General features: G+C 38.3%; 1 protein-coding gene across 1 annotated transcript in view; it reads left to right on the forward strand.

The window, feature by feature from the left end:
- RNF212B (ring finger protein 212B) overlaps positions 1-15,021 on the forward strand; it is a 32,147-nt gene that overhangs the window by 8,598 nt on the left and 8,528 nt on the right. The window contains exons 5-11 of the mRNA XM_040227250.1: positions 7,303-7,418; positions 8,044-8,104; positions 9,057-9,085; positions 10,038-10,084; positions 10,319-10,361; positions 10,505-10,565; positions 10,912-10,960. Coding sequence (XP_040083184.1) covers positions 7,303-7,418; positions 8,044-8,104; positions 9,057-9,085; positions 10,038-10,084; positions 10,319-10,361; positions 10,505-10,565; positions 10,912-10,960 — 406 coding nt within the window. The remainder of the gene's footprint in view (positions 1-7,302; positions 7,419-8,043; positions 8,105-9,056; positions 9,086-10,037; positions 10,085-10,318; positions 10,362-10,504; positions 10,566-10,911; positions 10,961-15,021) is intronic.

Genomic DNA, 15,021 nt, shown 5'->3' on the forward strand with positions numbered 1-15,021 from the left:
ACCGCGCTGCACAGCCTGTGGAATCTTAGTTCATCAACCAGGGATGGAGCTCATGCCCCTTGAAATGGAAGCATGGAGTCTTAACCACTTGACTACCAGGGAAGTCCCCTGCTTTTGATAAGGAAACATTTAGAAAAAAAATTTTTTTGCACAAATTTCTTTGAGCATCATAATTACTCTTGTAGTTACAAATCTGAACATGTAACTGCCTTTTCAAAACCCTTTGATGGTTTCCTATCACCTGTTTCCGACTCTTCAGAGTGACACCTAGTTCCCTTAAGATCTGGTTCCTCCAAATCTTCTCTCTCCAATGTCATCCACAGCTACCACTTAACATTTTATGTACCACATAAGTTCTTATGTAGGTTATTTATTACCTAACCTATAGGGTAGGTTTAGTTCTTTGCAGTTCTTTTATACACCATGTTGTGTATAACAGTTTTGTATCTCTGTGCCTGGAACGCTTGACTTCCACACTAAAATCACCTCTTAATTATTATTTCTATACTTTATACATACTTCTGTTTTTCATATCACCTTTTGTTTTAGTTATTGATTCATACTTCTGAATGTCTCTTGTACAATATGGTGAAAAGCTACAAAAGTACAAGAGTTGATATTATCCCTCTTAGTATTTCCTGTTCCTTGTATCCATCACCCTGCTTCACCAATTCTTAGCTCATGGCCAGTCTTCCTTTTTCTGGACCACCCCATTTCCTGCCACCCCATCTAGATTATTTTGAAGCCAAAATCAGATATCATATCATTTCAATTTGTAAATATTTCAGAGCTTGTCTCTAAAAGATAGGTACTCTTTTCTTAAATATAACCACGTCATGATAAAATAATTTCCTAATATCCATTAATCAGTTAATATTCAGTTTCCTCAGTGTCTCATAATTATTATTTTTTCCAGTTTTATTTATTTATTTATTTTTTACTTTATAATATTGTATTGGTTTTGCCATACATTGACATGAATCTGCCACGGGTGTACATGTGTTCCCCATCCTGAACCCCCCTCCCATCTCCCTCCCCATCCCATCCCTCTGGGTCATCCCAGTGCACCAGCCCCGAGGACCCTGTATCATGCATCAAACCTGGACTGGCGATTTGTTTCACATATAATATACATGTTTTAATGCCATTCTCCCAAATTATCCCACCCTTGCCCTCTCCCACAGAGTCCAAAAGACTGTTCTATACATCTGTGTCTCTTTTGCTGTCTTGCATATAGGGTTATCGTTACCATCTTTCTAAATTCCATATATATGTGTTAGTATACTGTATTATTTTTTTTTCTTTCTGGTTATTTCACTCTGTATAATAGGCTCCAGTTTCATCCACCTCATTAGAACTGATTCAAATGTATTCTTTTTAATGGCTGAGTAATACTCCATTGTGTATATGTACCACAGCTTTCTTATCCATTCGTCTGCTGATTGGACATCTAGGTTGCTTCCATGTCCTGGCTATTATAAACAGTGCTGCAATGAACACTGGGGTACCTGTGTCTTTTTCAATTCTGGTTTCCTTGGTGTGTATGCCCAGCAGTGGGATTGCTGGGTCATATGGTAGTTCTATTTCCAGTTTTTTAAGGAATCTCCACACCGTTCTCCACAGTGGCTGTACTAGTTTGCATTCCCACCAACAGTGTAAGAGGGTTCCCTTTTCTCCACACCCTCTCCAGCATTTATTGCTTGTAGACTTGATAGCAGCCATTCTGATTGGCATGAAATGGTACCTCATTGTGGTTTTGATTTGCATTTCTCTGATAATGAGTGAAATTGAACATCTTTTCATATGTTTGTTAGCCATCTGTATGTCTTCTTTGGAGAAATGTCTGTTCAGTTCTTTTGCCCACTGTTTGATTGGGTCATTTATTTTTCTGGAATTGAGCTGCAGGAGTTGCTTGTATATTTTTGAGATTAATTATTTGTCCATTGCTTCGTTTGCTATTATTTTATTCCATTCTGAAAGCTGTCTTTTCAACTTGCTTATAGTTTCCTTTGTTGTACCGAAGCTTTTAATTTTAATTAGGTCCCATTTGTTTATTTTTGCTTTTATTTCCAATATTCTGGGAGGTGGGTCATAGAGGATCTTGCTGTGGTTTATGTCGGAGAGTGTTTTGCCTATGTTTTCCTCTGGGAGTTTTATAGTTTCCGGTCTTACGTTTAGATCTTTAATCCATTTTAAGTTTATTTTTGTGTATGGTATTAGAAAGTGATCTAGTTTCATTCTTTTACAAGTGGCTGACCAGTTTTCCCAGCACCACTTGTTAAAGAGATTGTCTTTTCTCAATTGTATATTCTTGCCTCCTTTGTCAAAGATAAGGTGTCCATAGGTGTGTGGATTTATCTCTGGGCTTTCTCTTTTGTTCCATTGATCTATATTTCTGTCTTTGGGCCAGTACCATACTGTCTTGATGACTGTTGCTTTGTAGTAGAGCCTGAAGTCAGGCAGGTTGATTCCTCCAGTTCCATTCTTCTTTCTCAAGATTGCTTTGGCTATTCGAGGTTTTTTGTATTTCCATACAAATTGTGAAATTATTTGTTCTAGTTTTCTGAAAAATACCATTGGTAGCTTGATAGGGAGTGCATTGAATCTATAGATTGCTTTGGGTAGTATACTCATTTTCACTATATTGATTCTTCCAATCCATGAACATGTTCTATTTCTCCATCTGTTTGTGTCCTCTTTGATTTCTTTCACCAGTGTTGTTTTTTTTTTTTTAATTTTTTTTTTTCTTTTTGTGGAATTTGCTCAGTGTTTTATAGTTTTCTATATATAGGTCTTTTGTTTCTTTGTGTGTGTGAAGTCGCTCAGTCGTGTCCAACTCTTTGCGACCCCATGGACTGTAGCCTACCATGCTCCTCTGTCCATGGGATTTTCCAAGCAATAGTACTGCAGTGGATTGCCATTTCCTTCTCCAGGGGATCTTCCCGACCCAGGGATTGAACCCAGGTCTCCCGCATTGTAGACAGACGCTTTACCGTCTAAGCCACCAGGGAAGTATATATCTTTAGGTAGATATATTCCTAAGTATTTTATTATTTTTGTTGAAATGGTGAATGGAATTGTTTCCTTAATTTCTCTTTCTGTTTTCTCATTGTTAGTGTATAGGAATGCAAGGGATTTCTGTGTGTTGATTTTATATCCTGCAACTTTACTATATTCATTGATTAGCTCTAGTACTTTTCTGGTGGAGTCTTTAGGGTTTTCTATGTAGAGGATCATGTCATCTGCAAACAGTGAGAATTTTACTTCTTCTTTTCCAATCTGGATTCCTTTGATTTCTTTTTCTGCTCTGATTGCTGTGGCCAAAACTTGCAAAACTATGTTGAATAGTAGTGGTGAGAGTGGGCACCCTTGTCTTGTTTTTTACTTTAGGGGAAATGCTTTCAATTTTTCACCATTGAGGATCATGTTTGCTGTGGGTTTGTCATATATAGCTTTTATTATGTTGAAGTATGTTCCTTCTATTCCTGCTTTCTGGAGAGTTTTTATCATAAATGGATGTTGAATTTTGTCAAAGGTTTTCTCTGCATCTATTGAGATAACCATATGGTTTTTATTTTTCAGTTTGTTAGTGTGGTGTATCACATTGATTGATTTGTGGATATTGAAGAATCCTTGCATCTCTGGGATAAAGCCCACTTGGTCATGATGTATGATCTTTTTAATATGTTGTTGGATTCTGTTTGCTAGAATTTTGTTAAGGATTTTTGCATCTATGTTCATCAGTGATATTGGCGTGTAGTTTTCTTTTCTTGTGGCATCTTTGTCAGGTTTTGGTATTAGGGTGATGGTGGCCTCATAGAATGAGTTTGGAAGTTTACCTCAGTGTCTTATAATTATTTTAAAACTTTTAATTGGTTTCAATAAATTCTATATAACTGAGTTGACTATTTTGTCTCTTAAGGTTATTTTAAACTGTAAGTTTCCTCTCCTTTCTTCTTTACTATTGTTGAAGAAAATGGTCTTTTGTGTGGTAAGGCTGTTCATAGCATGGATTTTGCACACTGTATCTGCCTGGAGTCATTTAATATGCTTGTTTATGCTCTATATTTTCTCTAAGTTAATAGTTATTTAGGCTTAATCAGAATCATTTAAGTTGAGGGGAGGGGATGAGACAAGACTACTTACAACAGTGCTGTGTTCTACCGAGAGGTATGTAATGATTTTCTGTTTCTCATTTTGTGTGATGGTAGAAATTGATGAACTTTCACATTGATCCATTAGTTCACTGAGTTGCAAGATGCTGATATTTTAATTCTGTCTTCTCATTGTTTTTAGCTGAATACTTGGAAAGGAGAAATTTACATTTCTCAACTATATGATTACCTTAAGATATAATTCAAAATTATGGGAATTCCCTGGTGGTCTGTTGGTTAAGATTCTGAGCTTATACTGCAGGGGGAACTATGGTCTAACATGCCACATGGCATGGCCAAAAAACAACAACAACAAAAACAACAGCTAAGACCTGTAGATATTAAGGAACAAAGGAGTCAATTTCACCAAAGATAGATAAAGGAAACTAATAAATTTTGAGTACCTAAGAGAGATAGTGAATTTACCAATTTTTTAAAATATGAAAGTGAAAGTTGCTCAGTCATGTTTGATCCTTTGCAACCCCATGGACTACATAGTCCATGGGATTCTCCTTGCCAAAATATTGGAGTGGGTAGCCACTCCCTTCTCTAGGGGATCTTCCCAACTCAGGGTTCGAACCCGGGTCTCCTGCATTACGGGCAAATTCTTTACCAGCTGAGTCAGCAGGGAAGCCCAAGAATACTGGAGTGGGTAGCCTATCCCTTCTCCAGCAGATCTTCTCAACCCAGGAATCGAACCAGGGTCTCCCACATTGCAGGTGGATTCTTTACCAGCTGAGCTAAATTTCTTTATTTGGCTCAGCCCAGTCTTAGTTGTGGCTCTTTGGATCTTTGATCTTCGCTGTGACATGCAAACTCAGTTGTGGCATGTGAAATCTAGTTCCCTCACTGGGGATTGAACCTGGGCCCCTTGCATTGGAAACGTGAAGTCTTAGCCACTGGATCAGCAGGGAAGGCCCTACCAATGCTTTTAAAGTAAATTTTTTAAACTTAGCAACTCTTCTACAAATATTCAAAGCATTAAAATTACATGGGAATATAAATCTTCAACTAAAAAAAATGACATTTAAAAGTAAAAATTAGGAAAACCATTCTTTAGCACACACACAGAAAAAAAGCTGATCAAGCTAATATTCATTTCCAAAATATATTTTATGAGATGAAAACCCCCTTTTCAATTAAGGCAATAATATGCATACCCACATTGGATCATATGTCTTATCTTAAGAAACCATTGAGCTCCCCTTTACTTCTGTATGGTGACTCTCTCAGTATCTTTCAGTGGTTTCTTCCTTACTTTTTCCAGCCTCTTGGCATTAACTGCATCTAATTCAGAACTGAAATTTTAAAAATACTCTACAGTAAACAAAATAAAAATTATGTCCCATGTTATCAATTCTAAAAGGAGTGGGAATCCAGAGCATGAAGAGCATGATGCCTTTACCTGGTCCTAATATGAAGATACAGGAAAGGAGTCTGAGTATTAAAGTAGGTAGTTCCATGCATTGTTCCAATGAAATAAACAATATTTAACACTTGGCATTATACAATGTTTAATGTTTTCAACAGAACTACTTTTGTTACTATCTGCTCTGTTATTATATGAATAAAATTATCCCAACTAAAAACAAGTAGGCAAAACTTGTCCTAAAGAATCTATAACCTTTTTATGAGGCTGAAGGATTTGAATGAGACAGAATAATGAATTTGCTCACATTTGAGATTTGTAAAATACTGAGATTCATTACTGAGTTTAGAATCTCCTTTAGTAGATATATTTGAAATAGATCAAACATTTGTACTCTAGCTTTGGGAAAAATCACTTGTTTTTTTCTCTAATTCTTTTTGCTGATGGTTGTTTACTGATTGATCTTTCTTCCTCTTAGAATGGTCAGATCTGAGGTTTGGGTGTTAGTTTTTTGGGGTAAGTATGTGAAGCAGGCCTACTTAGCCCTAGGCAAAAGGTTCCTCCAATAGTCTAGTCTTGTTCCCTGGAATTCCACAGTAGGGGAGGGTCTGTTCCCCCTCTACACAGGACTAGTAGAGGAGTAACCCACCTAGGGAAAGATCTGGGCTTTCTTGGCCCCAGCCTGATACTAACAATTTTATCACAAACTGATCCCAAGAGTAGGTTAGGATGTTTGGGGTACTGTCTTTTGGCTATATATTATATCTACCTGTAATATCCATTTCTTCCTAATCCTTTGCCATTTTAGATAACTCTCAGGAGTGAGTGCCTCTTTTTCTGCTTCTGCATTGTTCAAATTTTCTAAACTGAATATGTTTTTACTTTTATTGGAAATAAGAACAATTTAAAAAATAGACTACAGTGAGTTCTTGTCTATATAGAATTAGTTTGTTTTTGAGTAGAAAATTAAGAGTCTGGAGACTGTATAGATTCGGAAGTAGAATTCTTTAGTAAGGTGGCAAAAGCAACTTGCAAATTAGACGAGAATGAAAAGTTTATGGCAAAAGTACCAGATCTAGGAAGGACCTCAGACAAAGGGTTTATGGCTTGAATAGGTAGGAAACAGATGAGACATAAATACTGCTGTGTATTCAAAAGTACAGCCTGACAAAGCTAAAACGCTTTCTAAATATTAACTTTTGATCTGATTCAGTAATCCCATGATGGGCACATCAGTACATCAAATGGTGAATGAAAACAAAAGATAAAATTATTTGCCCATGCCCAGAAATAATATTCAGGAAAAGTCATCTCCGTCTGTGTCTCTTTGCCCTCTACTGTAGCAGTATAAACAGCCTGGAAGTATCTCTGTGTATCTTAGGGAAAATAAATTGGTTACCAGTGCTCTGCAGTATCTAGGAATGTGGAAGCTGAGTCCAAAGTAATTGTAAACAAGTAAGGTCAGAACCAATTCTAAACCAATTCTAAACTTGGAAACTTTTTTTGTTGTTGGTTGTCACCCTTCTTGCTCATGATGAATGGTTATATTTTAAAAGGGCTTATCTGTGTCAGTATTCTCATTAAGATATTAGGAAGGTGTTATTCTGGAAATGTAAAGCTTTGGCTTTCCCTAGTTTTGGGGAATCGCGAATTAGGTCAGATGCTCCAGAAGAAAACAATCAGTAATAGAGTATGAATTGAAGAATTTCTGTTTGTTACTGGAAGTAAGGGGAAAGGAGTTATGGGGTTGTATGTCAAAGGCCTGTTTTCCCCTAGTAGGTGTGGAGTTTCCAGAAGAAACAAACAGATCTCCTCATCGCCTTTTATAAGCACAGAATTACTAAGTTAGAAGCAGCCATGCAGGAGTCACAGCAAACACTGACCAACCAGGACAAGTAAGTGACAAATCAGATCGTCCAGGAGCCCTTTCCAGAGAAGCTAGAGCCTTTATATCTTTATGGTTCCAAAGCCTGAACATTGCTTCATGTGTGTTTATGTTTGTCTCGGATAAGTTCAGTACAGAATTTTGTTCCCTCACTCTCCATTTCCTTATTCTCTTTCTTCCCTCTTTACTTTATAGCTTTCCTCTTTTACTTCCATCTGTCAAAAACTGCTTCTTCAGAGAAATCAGACATGGCTTTTTCACAGTAATAATGATGGGAGATAGCATTTAAAATGTTACCTGTAGGAGGATGTGTTTTGGAAGTCTTAAGCTAAAAGATGGAATCCCTGACAGAAATGTTCAGACATCTTCAGGCCAGGGGTGCACGTGCAGAAGAGATGCAATTCTGTGTAAAAGCCTCTGAAACCATACCAACTGATGCTTATTTTCTCCACCTGATTCTTCTCACCACCAAAACCCTGCCGTTGCTGACCTGAATCACTAGGTCTTTGTCAGAATTATCTTGTATAGTGGCAAACATCTCTCTGGAAGCATTAACTAGATTTGATAATAATAAAAATCAAATTTTTTTTATCCCACTGACCTGCTGAAGCTCACCGTTTCCATCTTTTGCCTAGAGAGCTGTCAGTCTTAAGGAAAGAGAATGGAGAACTGAAGAAATTTCAAGCCATTGTGAAGGTGAATAAAATAGATTTTCCATGCTATTATTTTCTCCTCTATTTTGCCCATCTGTCTAGCTGACTGAATAGAATAGTTTTCCATGGCAGGAATTAATTGATAATGTTTGTAAAATAAACATACTGTAGTAAATGGATAAGGCCACAGAAGACCTTGAAGGGATGAGAGGACAAAATTTAGCACAGTGGTAACCCATTCTCGAGGAGAAGGCAATGGCAACCCTCTCCAGTACTCTTGCCTGGAAAATCCCATGGATGGAGGAGCCTGGTAGGCTGCAGTCCATGGGGTCACTGGGAGTTGGACATGACTGAGCGACTTCACTTTCACTTTTCACTTTCATGCACTGAAGAAGGAAATGGCAACCCACTCCAGTATTCTTGCCTGGAGAATCCCAGGGACGGGGGAGCCTGGTGGGCTGCCGTCTATGGGGTCGCACAGAGTCGGACACAACTGAAGCGACTTAGCAGCAGCAGCAACCCATTCTCGAACATCAGTGAATCATGACGTGGCACATGGGGAAGCTCTTTTACAGAAGAGTTATCTGTTGTAACTTAAAATTTCTCTTTAAGAATCCCAAGGCACCTCAGGACCCTTCTTTTCCATCAAACTCTATTTCCTAGACATTTCTCTCTTCCCAAGATTGTTTTTTGTGTTTGTATAACGTTCCTTTTGATCTTACTCTTATATTTTCCTTTCTCTCTCCATAGAGTCTCTATATTTCCCCATGTATATCAGTCTTCAGGATTCCCAATGTGTTTTTGTGAAGAGAGACTAAAATTTTCTTCTCCCAAAGCTAAGTGTTTTTAAGGAAACACTGCAGCTGTTTTCTTCTATTGGAAATCTTAGTAACCACAACTAGAAGACATTGCAGCTTAGTTATCTGACAAGTAAGATCCATTGATGGGGACTCTTGAGCTAAAGCTTCCTTCACCCCCATTTTTTTCACCTACAGGAATCTCCAAGTTGGTACCAAGGAAGCAGGTCAGTTTTATCAGGCGCCATAGCTTCCCTCTTTGAAAGTATCTATCCTTTCTTGACACTTGGCTCTAACTCTTATGTGGGCTCTGAGATGGAGGAAATGGTTTATGAATTTATCTTTCACTTCTCCATGAAAGAGTTACTCACTGAAAAGCACTGATGTAAAATCTTGAATGCAGTGCTCACCCTTAACTGTCATCTTATGAAATTCTACTCATCCTTCAAAATTCAACTCATGTGTCATTTCCTCTGTCAAGACTATTAGGCAGAGTTAGATGTTCTATTATTCATTTATTCAGTAAATATTCATTAATTGCCTATTGTTTGTGATGTACTGTGTTAGGTGTTGGGTGTACATCACCAATTTTTCTAATTATAAATGTCTGTACCCTACCAATCGTTAAAGATTTTTAATATCAGCTCTGTATTGATGGATTAAGAAAACATAGCCGTTGACTCACAGAAGCTAAAGTCTAATGTTTTACATACTCTGTACTTCTAATACACACATTATAACATTTAACGTTGCTTTTTTATTGTCTCTCCCAGTAAGCCTCTCAAAAATAGAAACCACGTGCTAGTTATTTTTGTAACCTCAGGGTCTAAGATACATGAGCACTAAATAAATGCTTGTGGATAGATGGAAGATGGGATGGAGGGAGTGAGGGAATGGTGGATGTGTAAATGGGTGGATAGATATACGTAAAGTTGAGAGTATCTGGTAAGGCACTAAGGGAAGGATGAAAGGACTTCTATTACTGGGAGTAGAGAAGTGGAGAAGATTTCATTTAGGGAATTGGAGAGCCAAGGAGACCCATATGGAAAACTTGCTTCTACTGTGCTCAGAGAGGAGGCTATTATTTTTATAAATAAATGGTGTGATTGATCCTCTAAGGTGGCACCAAGTTCTGCTTACAGGGATTAGAACTGCTTTTGTTTTTTTTCTTCCTTGCAGGTTAAACACACCTCGACCAGTGGGCATCACTTCTCCATCTCAGTCAGGTAGAGACCATGTTTTGCCCAAATATAAGCGTGAGATAAATAAATATCCTTTTCCATAAACTATAAACCATAAGGAAGATTATTTCCTCTCAGAAAGTATAATGTGATTTTCCTGTTCTTATGTATGATATGGAAAGGCCAAACTCGCAGATACTAACTTGCAACGGACAGGCTAGGCAAAACAGGGCACACCATTAATGGCAACTTTTCATCCTCTGTTTTATTCCCTTTTAGTTACTCCACGACCCATTTCTCAGCATAGTAGCCAAGTGGTCAGGTGAGTAGAAAGCTACACAGAAACATTAAAACTGTTGGCAGAAGATGGAAGATGTGGCTGAGATAGGGACTGAGGAGACTTTACGTCTATAAAAGTTTAATACCAGGTTTGTTTGCTTTTCGTCTTTGTTTCACTTCATATAGTCGGTCCTCCTCAGTGGAGTCTACCCCTTATAGAATGGCTGGCTTTAGTGACTTGGGACAAGTAAGTAATATTTACATTGTCTTTCCAGACTGAGATTTCTAATGCTAAATGAAAGCCAAGATTAAAGCAAGAATATTAAACTTATTGGTTTTGGCATGAATTATCTCTCTTTTGGCAATGCAGACCTGATATTAGAAGCGGACCTAATTCATAGCTTGGAATGAATAGAGGTGAAAATAGTGGACCACATTAACAATGTCCATGTTCATTTTGGAAAGATTAAAATGTGGGTCTTTCTTGGACTTGTGTACCCACTCTGGGAGAACAACATATTCTTCAATGTATATATAGCATGAAATATGGAAGCCAGAGAATCAGAATATATTTACTGTTATTTGTCTCTCAGGGAGCCAGAGGTCTTCAGGGAAGGAGCACTCCGAGGGATTCCTTTACTGGTAAGAGGGGGAGAAAAAAGTTTCCAGAGACCAACATATTCTGTAAAACTACCAGCAGATTTTGTTTTTTTTGTGCATAATATAATGCCATTTTACTTCCTTTTTCTCTGAACAGTGATCCCAGGTATCCAGACATTAATTTTGAATAATAAATATTTCTGTTCTCAAACTGATAGGGAGAAAATTGAAACTTGAGCAATAGAAAGTCTTTGAAACCCTCTGGTCAGGAGATTGAACTTTGGAGTAATTGACTTGGGTTTTTAATTGCCACAAGATGGCAGTAGAAGTTAGATCTAAAAGAAGATTAACTAGATGTCAATTATGTTAGCCTGAAGAGTATCTGGCTTCTTCAGTTCAGTTCAGTTCAGTTGCTCAGTCATATCCGACTCTTTGAGACTCCATGAACAGCAGCATGCCAGGCCTCCCTGTCCATCACCAACTCCCGGAGTCTACCCAAACACATGTCCATTGAGTTGGTGATGCCATCCAACCATCTCATCCTCTGTTGTCCCCTTCTCCTCCTGCCCTCAATCTTTCCCAGCATCAGGGTCTTTTCCAATGAGTCAGCTCTTCACATCAGGTGGCCAAAGTACTGGAGTTTCAGCTTTAACATCAGTCCTTCCAATGAACACCCAGGACTGATATCCCTTACAATGGACTGGTTGGATCTCCTTGCAGTCCAAGGGACTCTCAAGAGTCTTCTCCAACACCATAGTTCAAAAGCATCAATTCTTTGGCACTCAGCTTTCCTTATAGTCCAACTCTCACATCTATACATGACTACTGGAAAAACCATAGCCTTGACTAGACTATGTCTCTGCTTTTTAATATGCTGTCTAGGTTGGTCATAACTTCCCTTCCAAGGAGTAAGTGTTTTTTAATTTCATGGCTACAATCACCATCTGCAGTGATTTTGGAGCCCCCCCAAAATAAAAGTCAGCCACTGTTTCCACTGTTTCCTCATCTATTTGCCATGAAGTGACGGGACTTAATACCATGATCTTAGTTTTCTGAATGTTGAGCTTTAAGCCAACTTTTTCACTCTCCTCTTTCACTTTCATCAAGAGGCTCTTTAGTTCTTCACTTTCTGCCATAAGGGTGGTGTCATCTGCATATCTGAGGTTATTGATATTTTTCCGAGCAATCTTGATTCCAGCCTGTGCTTCTTCCAGCCCAGCGTTTCTCATAATATACTCTGCATATAAGTTAAATAAGCAGGGTGACAATATACAGCCTTGACATACTCCTTTTCCTATTTGGAACCAGTCTGCTGTTCCATGTCCAGTTCTAACTGTTGCTTCCTGACCTGCATACAGGTTTCTCAAGAGGCAGGTCAGGTGGTTTGGTATTCCCATCTCTTTCAGAATTTTCCACAGTTTATTGTGATCCACAGAGTCAAAGGCTTTGGCATAGTCAATAAAGCGGAAATAGATATTTTTCTGGAACTCTCTTGCTGTTTCAATGATCCAGCAGATGTTAGTAATTTGATCTCTGGTTCCTCTGCCTTTTCTAAAACCAGCTTGAACATCAGGGAGTTCATGGTTCACATATTGCTGAAGCCTGGCTTGGAGAATTTTGAGCATTACTTTACTAGCCTGTGAGATGAGTGCAATTGTGTGGTAGTTTGAGTATTCTTTGGCATTGCCTTTCTTTGAGATTGGAATGAAAACACCTTCTCCAGTCCTGTGGCCACTGCTGAGTTTTCCAAATTTGCTGGCATATTGAGTGCAGCACTTTCCCAGCATCATCTTTTAGGATTTGAAACAGCTCAACTGAAATTCCATCACCTCCACTAGCTTTGTTCATAGTGATGCTTCCTAAGGCCCACTTGACTTCACATTCCAGGATGTCTGGCTCTAGGTGAGTGATCACACCATCGTGATTATCTGGGTTGTGATGATCTTTTTTGTGCAGTTCTTCCGTGTATTCTTACCACCTCTTCTTAATATCTTCTGCTTCTGTTAGGTCCAGACCATTTCTGTCCTTTATCGAGCCCATCTTTGCATGAAACGTTCCCTTGGTATCTCTAATTTTATTGAAGAGATCTCTAGTCTTTCCCATTCTATTGTTTTCCTCTATTTCTTTTCACTGATTGCTGAGGAAGGCTTTCTTATCTCTCCTTGCTATTCTCTGGAACTCTGCATTCAAATGGGTATATCTTTCCTTTTCTCCTTTGCTTTTTGCTTCTTTTCATAGCTATTTGTAAGGCCTCCTCAGACATCCATTTTGCTTTTTTGCATTTCTTTTTCTTTGGGATGGTCTTGATCCCTGTCTCCTGTACAATGTCACGAACCTTCGTCCATAGTTCATCAGGCACTCTGTCTATCAGACCTAGCCGCTTAAATCTATTTCTCACTTCCACTGTATAATCATAAGGGATTTGATTTAGGTCAGACCTGAATGGTCTAGTGGTTTTCCCCACTTTCTTCAATTTAAGTCTGAATTTGGCAATAAGGAGTTCATGATCTGAGCTACAGTCAGCTCCCGGTCTTGTTTTTGCTGACTGTATAGAGCTTCTCCATCTTTGGCTGCAAAGAATATAATCAATCTGATTTCGGTGTTGACCATCTGGTGATGTCCATGTGTAGAGTCTTCTCTTGTGTTGTTGAAAGAGGGTGTTTGCTATGACCAGTGTGTTCTCTTGGCAAAACTCTATTAGCCTTTGCCCTGCTTCATTCTGTACTCCAAAGCCAACTTTGCCTGTTACTCCAGGTGTTTCTTGACTTCCTACTTTTGCATTCCAGTCCCTTATAATGAAAAGGACATCTTTTTTGGGTGTTAGTTATAAGAGGCCTTGTAGGTCTTCATAGAACCGTTCAACTTCAGCTTCTTCAGTGTTACTGGTTGGGGCATAGACTTCAATTACCGTGATATTGAATGGTTTGCCTTGGAAATGAACAGAGATCATTCTGTCATTTCGGAGATTGCATCCAAGTACTGCATTTCGGACTCTTTTGTTGACTATGATGGCTACTCCATTTTTTCTAAGGGATTCCTTCCCACAGTAGTAGATATAATGGTCATCTGAGTTAAATTCACCCATTCCAGTCCATTTTAGTTCGCTGATTCCTAGAATGTCAATGTTCACTCTTTCCATCTCCTGTTTGACCACTTCCAATTTGCCTTGATTCATGGACCTAACATTCCAGGTTCCTATGCAATATTGCTCTTTATAGCATCGAACCTTGCTTCTATCATCAGTCACATCCACAACTAGGTGTTGTTTTTACTTTGGCTCCATCCCTTCATTCTTTCTGGAGTTATTTCAACACTGATCTTTAGTAGCATATTGGGCACCTACTGACCTGGGGAGTTCATCTTGCAGTGTCCTATCTTTTTGCCTTTTCATACTGTTCATGCAGTTCTCAAGGCAAGAATACTGAAGTGGTTTGCCATTCCCTTCTCCAGTGGACCACATTCTGTCAGACCTCTCCTCTCCACCATGACCCAGCTGTCTTGGGTGGTCCCACACAGCATGGCTTAGTTTCATTGAGTTAGACAAGGCTGTGGTCCATGTGATCAGACATAAAAATATTGCAGAGAAGAAATACTCTGCAAAATTCCAACTTAATTTCTTGTCTCTTTCCCCTTAGAACTAGTATTCTTACTACTGTTTTTTAAGACATTAGTCAGTCCATAGAGAATACTTATCAGAGAGGATTTCCCTTTCTTTCCCAAGAGGCAATTTTTAAATTCACAGATCTTTTCCTGAAATAGCCATTTTTGAAATTCACCAAACAGTCATCCTCTGATTCTTTCTTACTCACCCTTTTGAAGAGTAGGTGTTTTAGCTTATTTCTCTCAAGTTAGTAATACTCCCTATTATTCCTGATTTTAGTTATTTAAGGCTATCTTTTTTTCTTGGACAACCTGGATAAAGATGGGTCAAGTGTTTTAAACAACTCTAAGAGGGAAGTTTTAAAAATTTGTTATTGAACTACAGTTGATTTATAATATCATGTAAGTCTCAGGTTTACAGTACAGCAATATATGTATATATATTTCAGATTCTTTTCCATTTAAGTTATTGTATAATATGAGTATAGTTATGTTGTATAATA

This window comes from Oryx dammah, unplaced genomic scaffold (assembly GCF_014754425.2).
Source record: "Oryx dammah isolate SB20612 unplaced genomic scaffold, SCBI_Odam_1.1 HiC_scaffold_26, whole genome shotgun sequence".
Classification (NCBI taxonomy): domain Eukaryota; kingdom Metazoa; phylum Chordata; class Mammalia; order Artiodactyla; family Bovidae; genus Oryx; species Oryx dammah.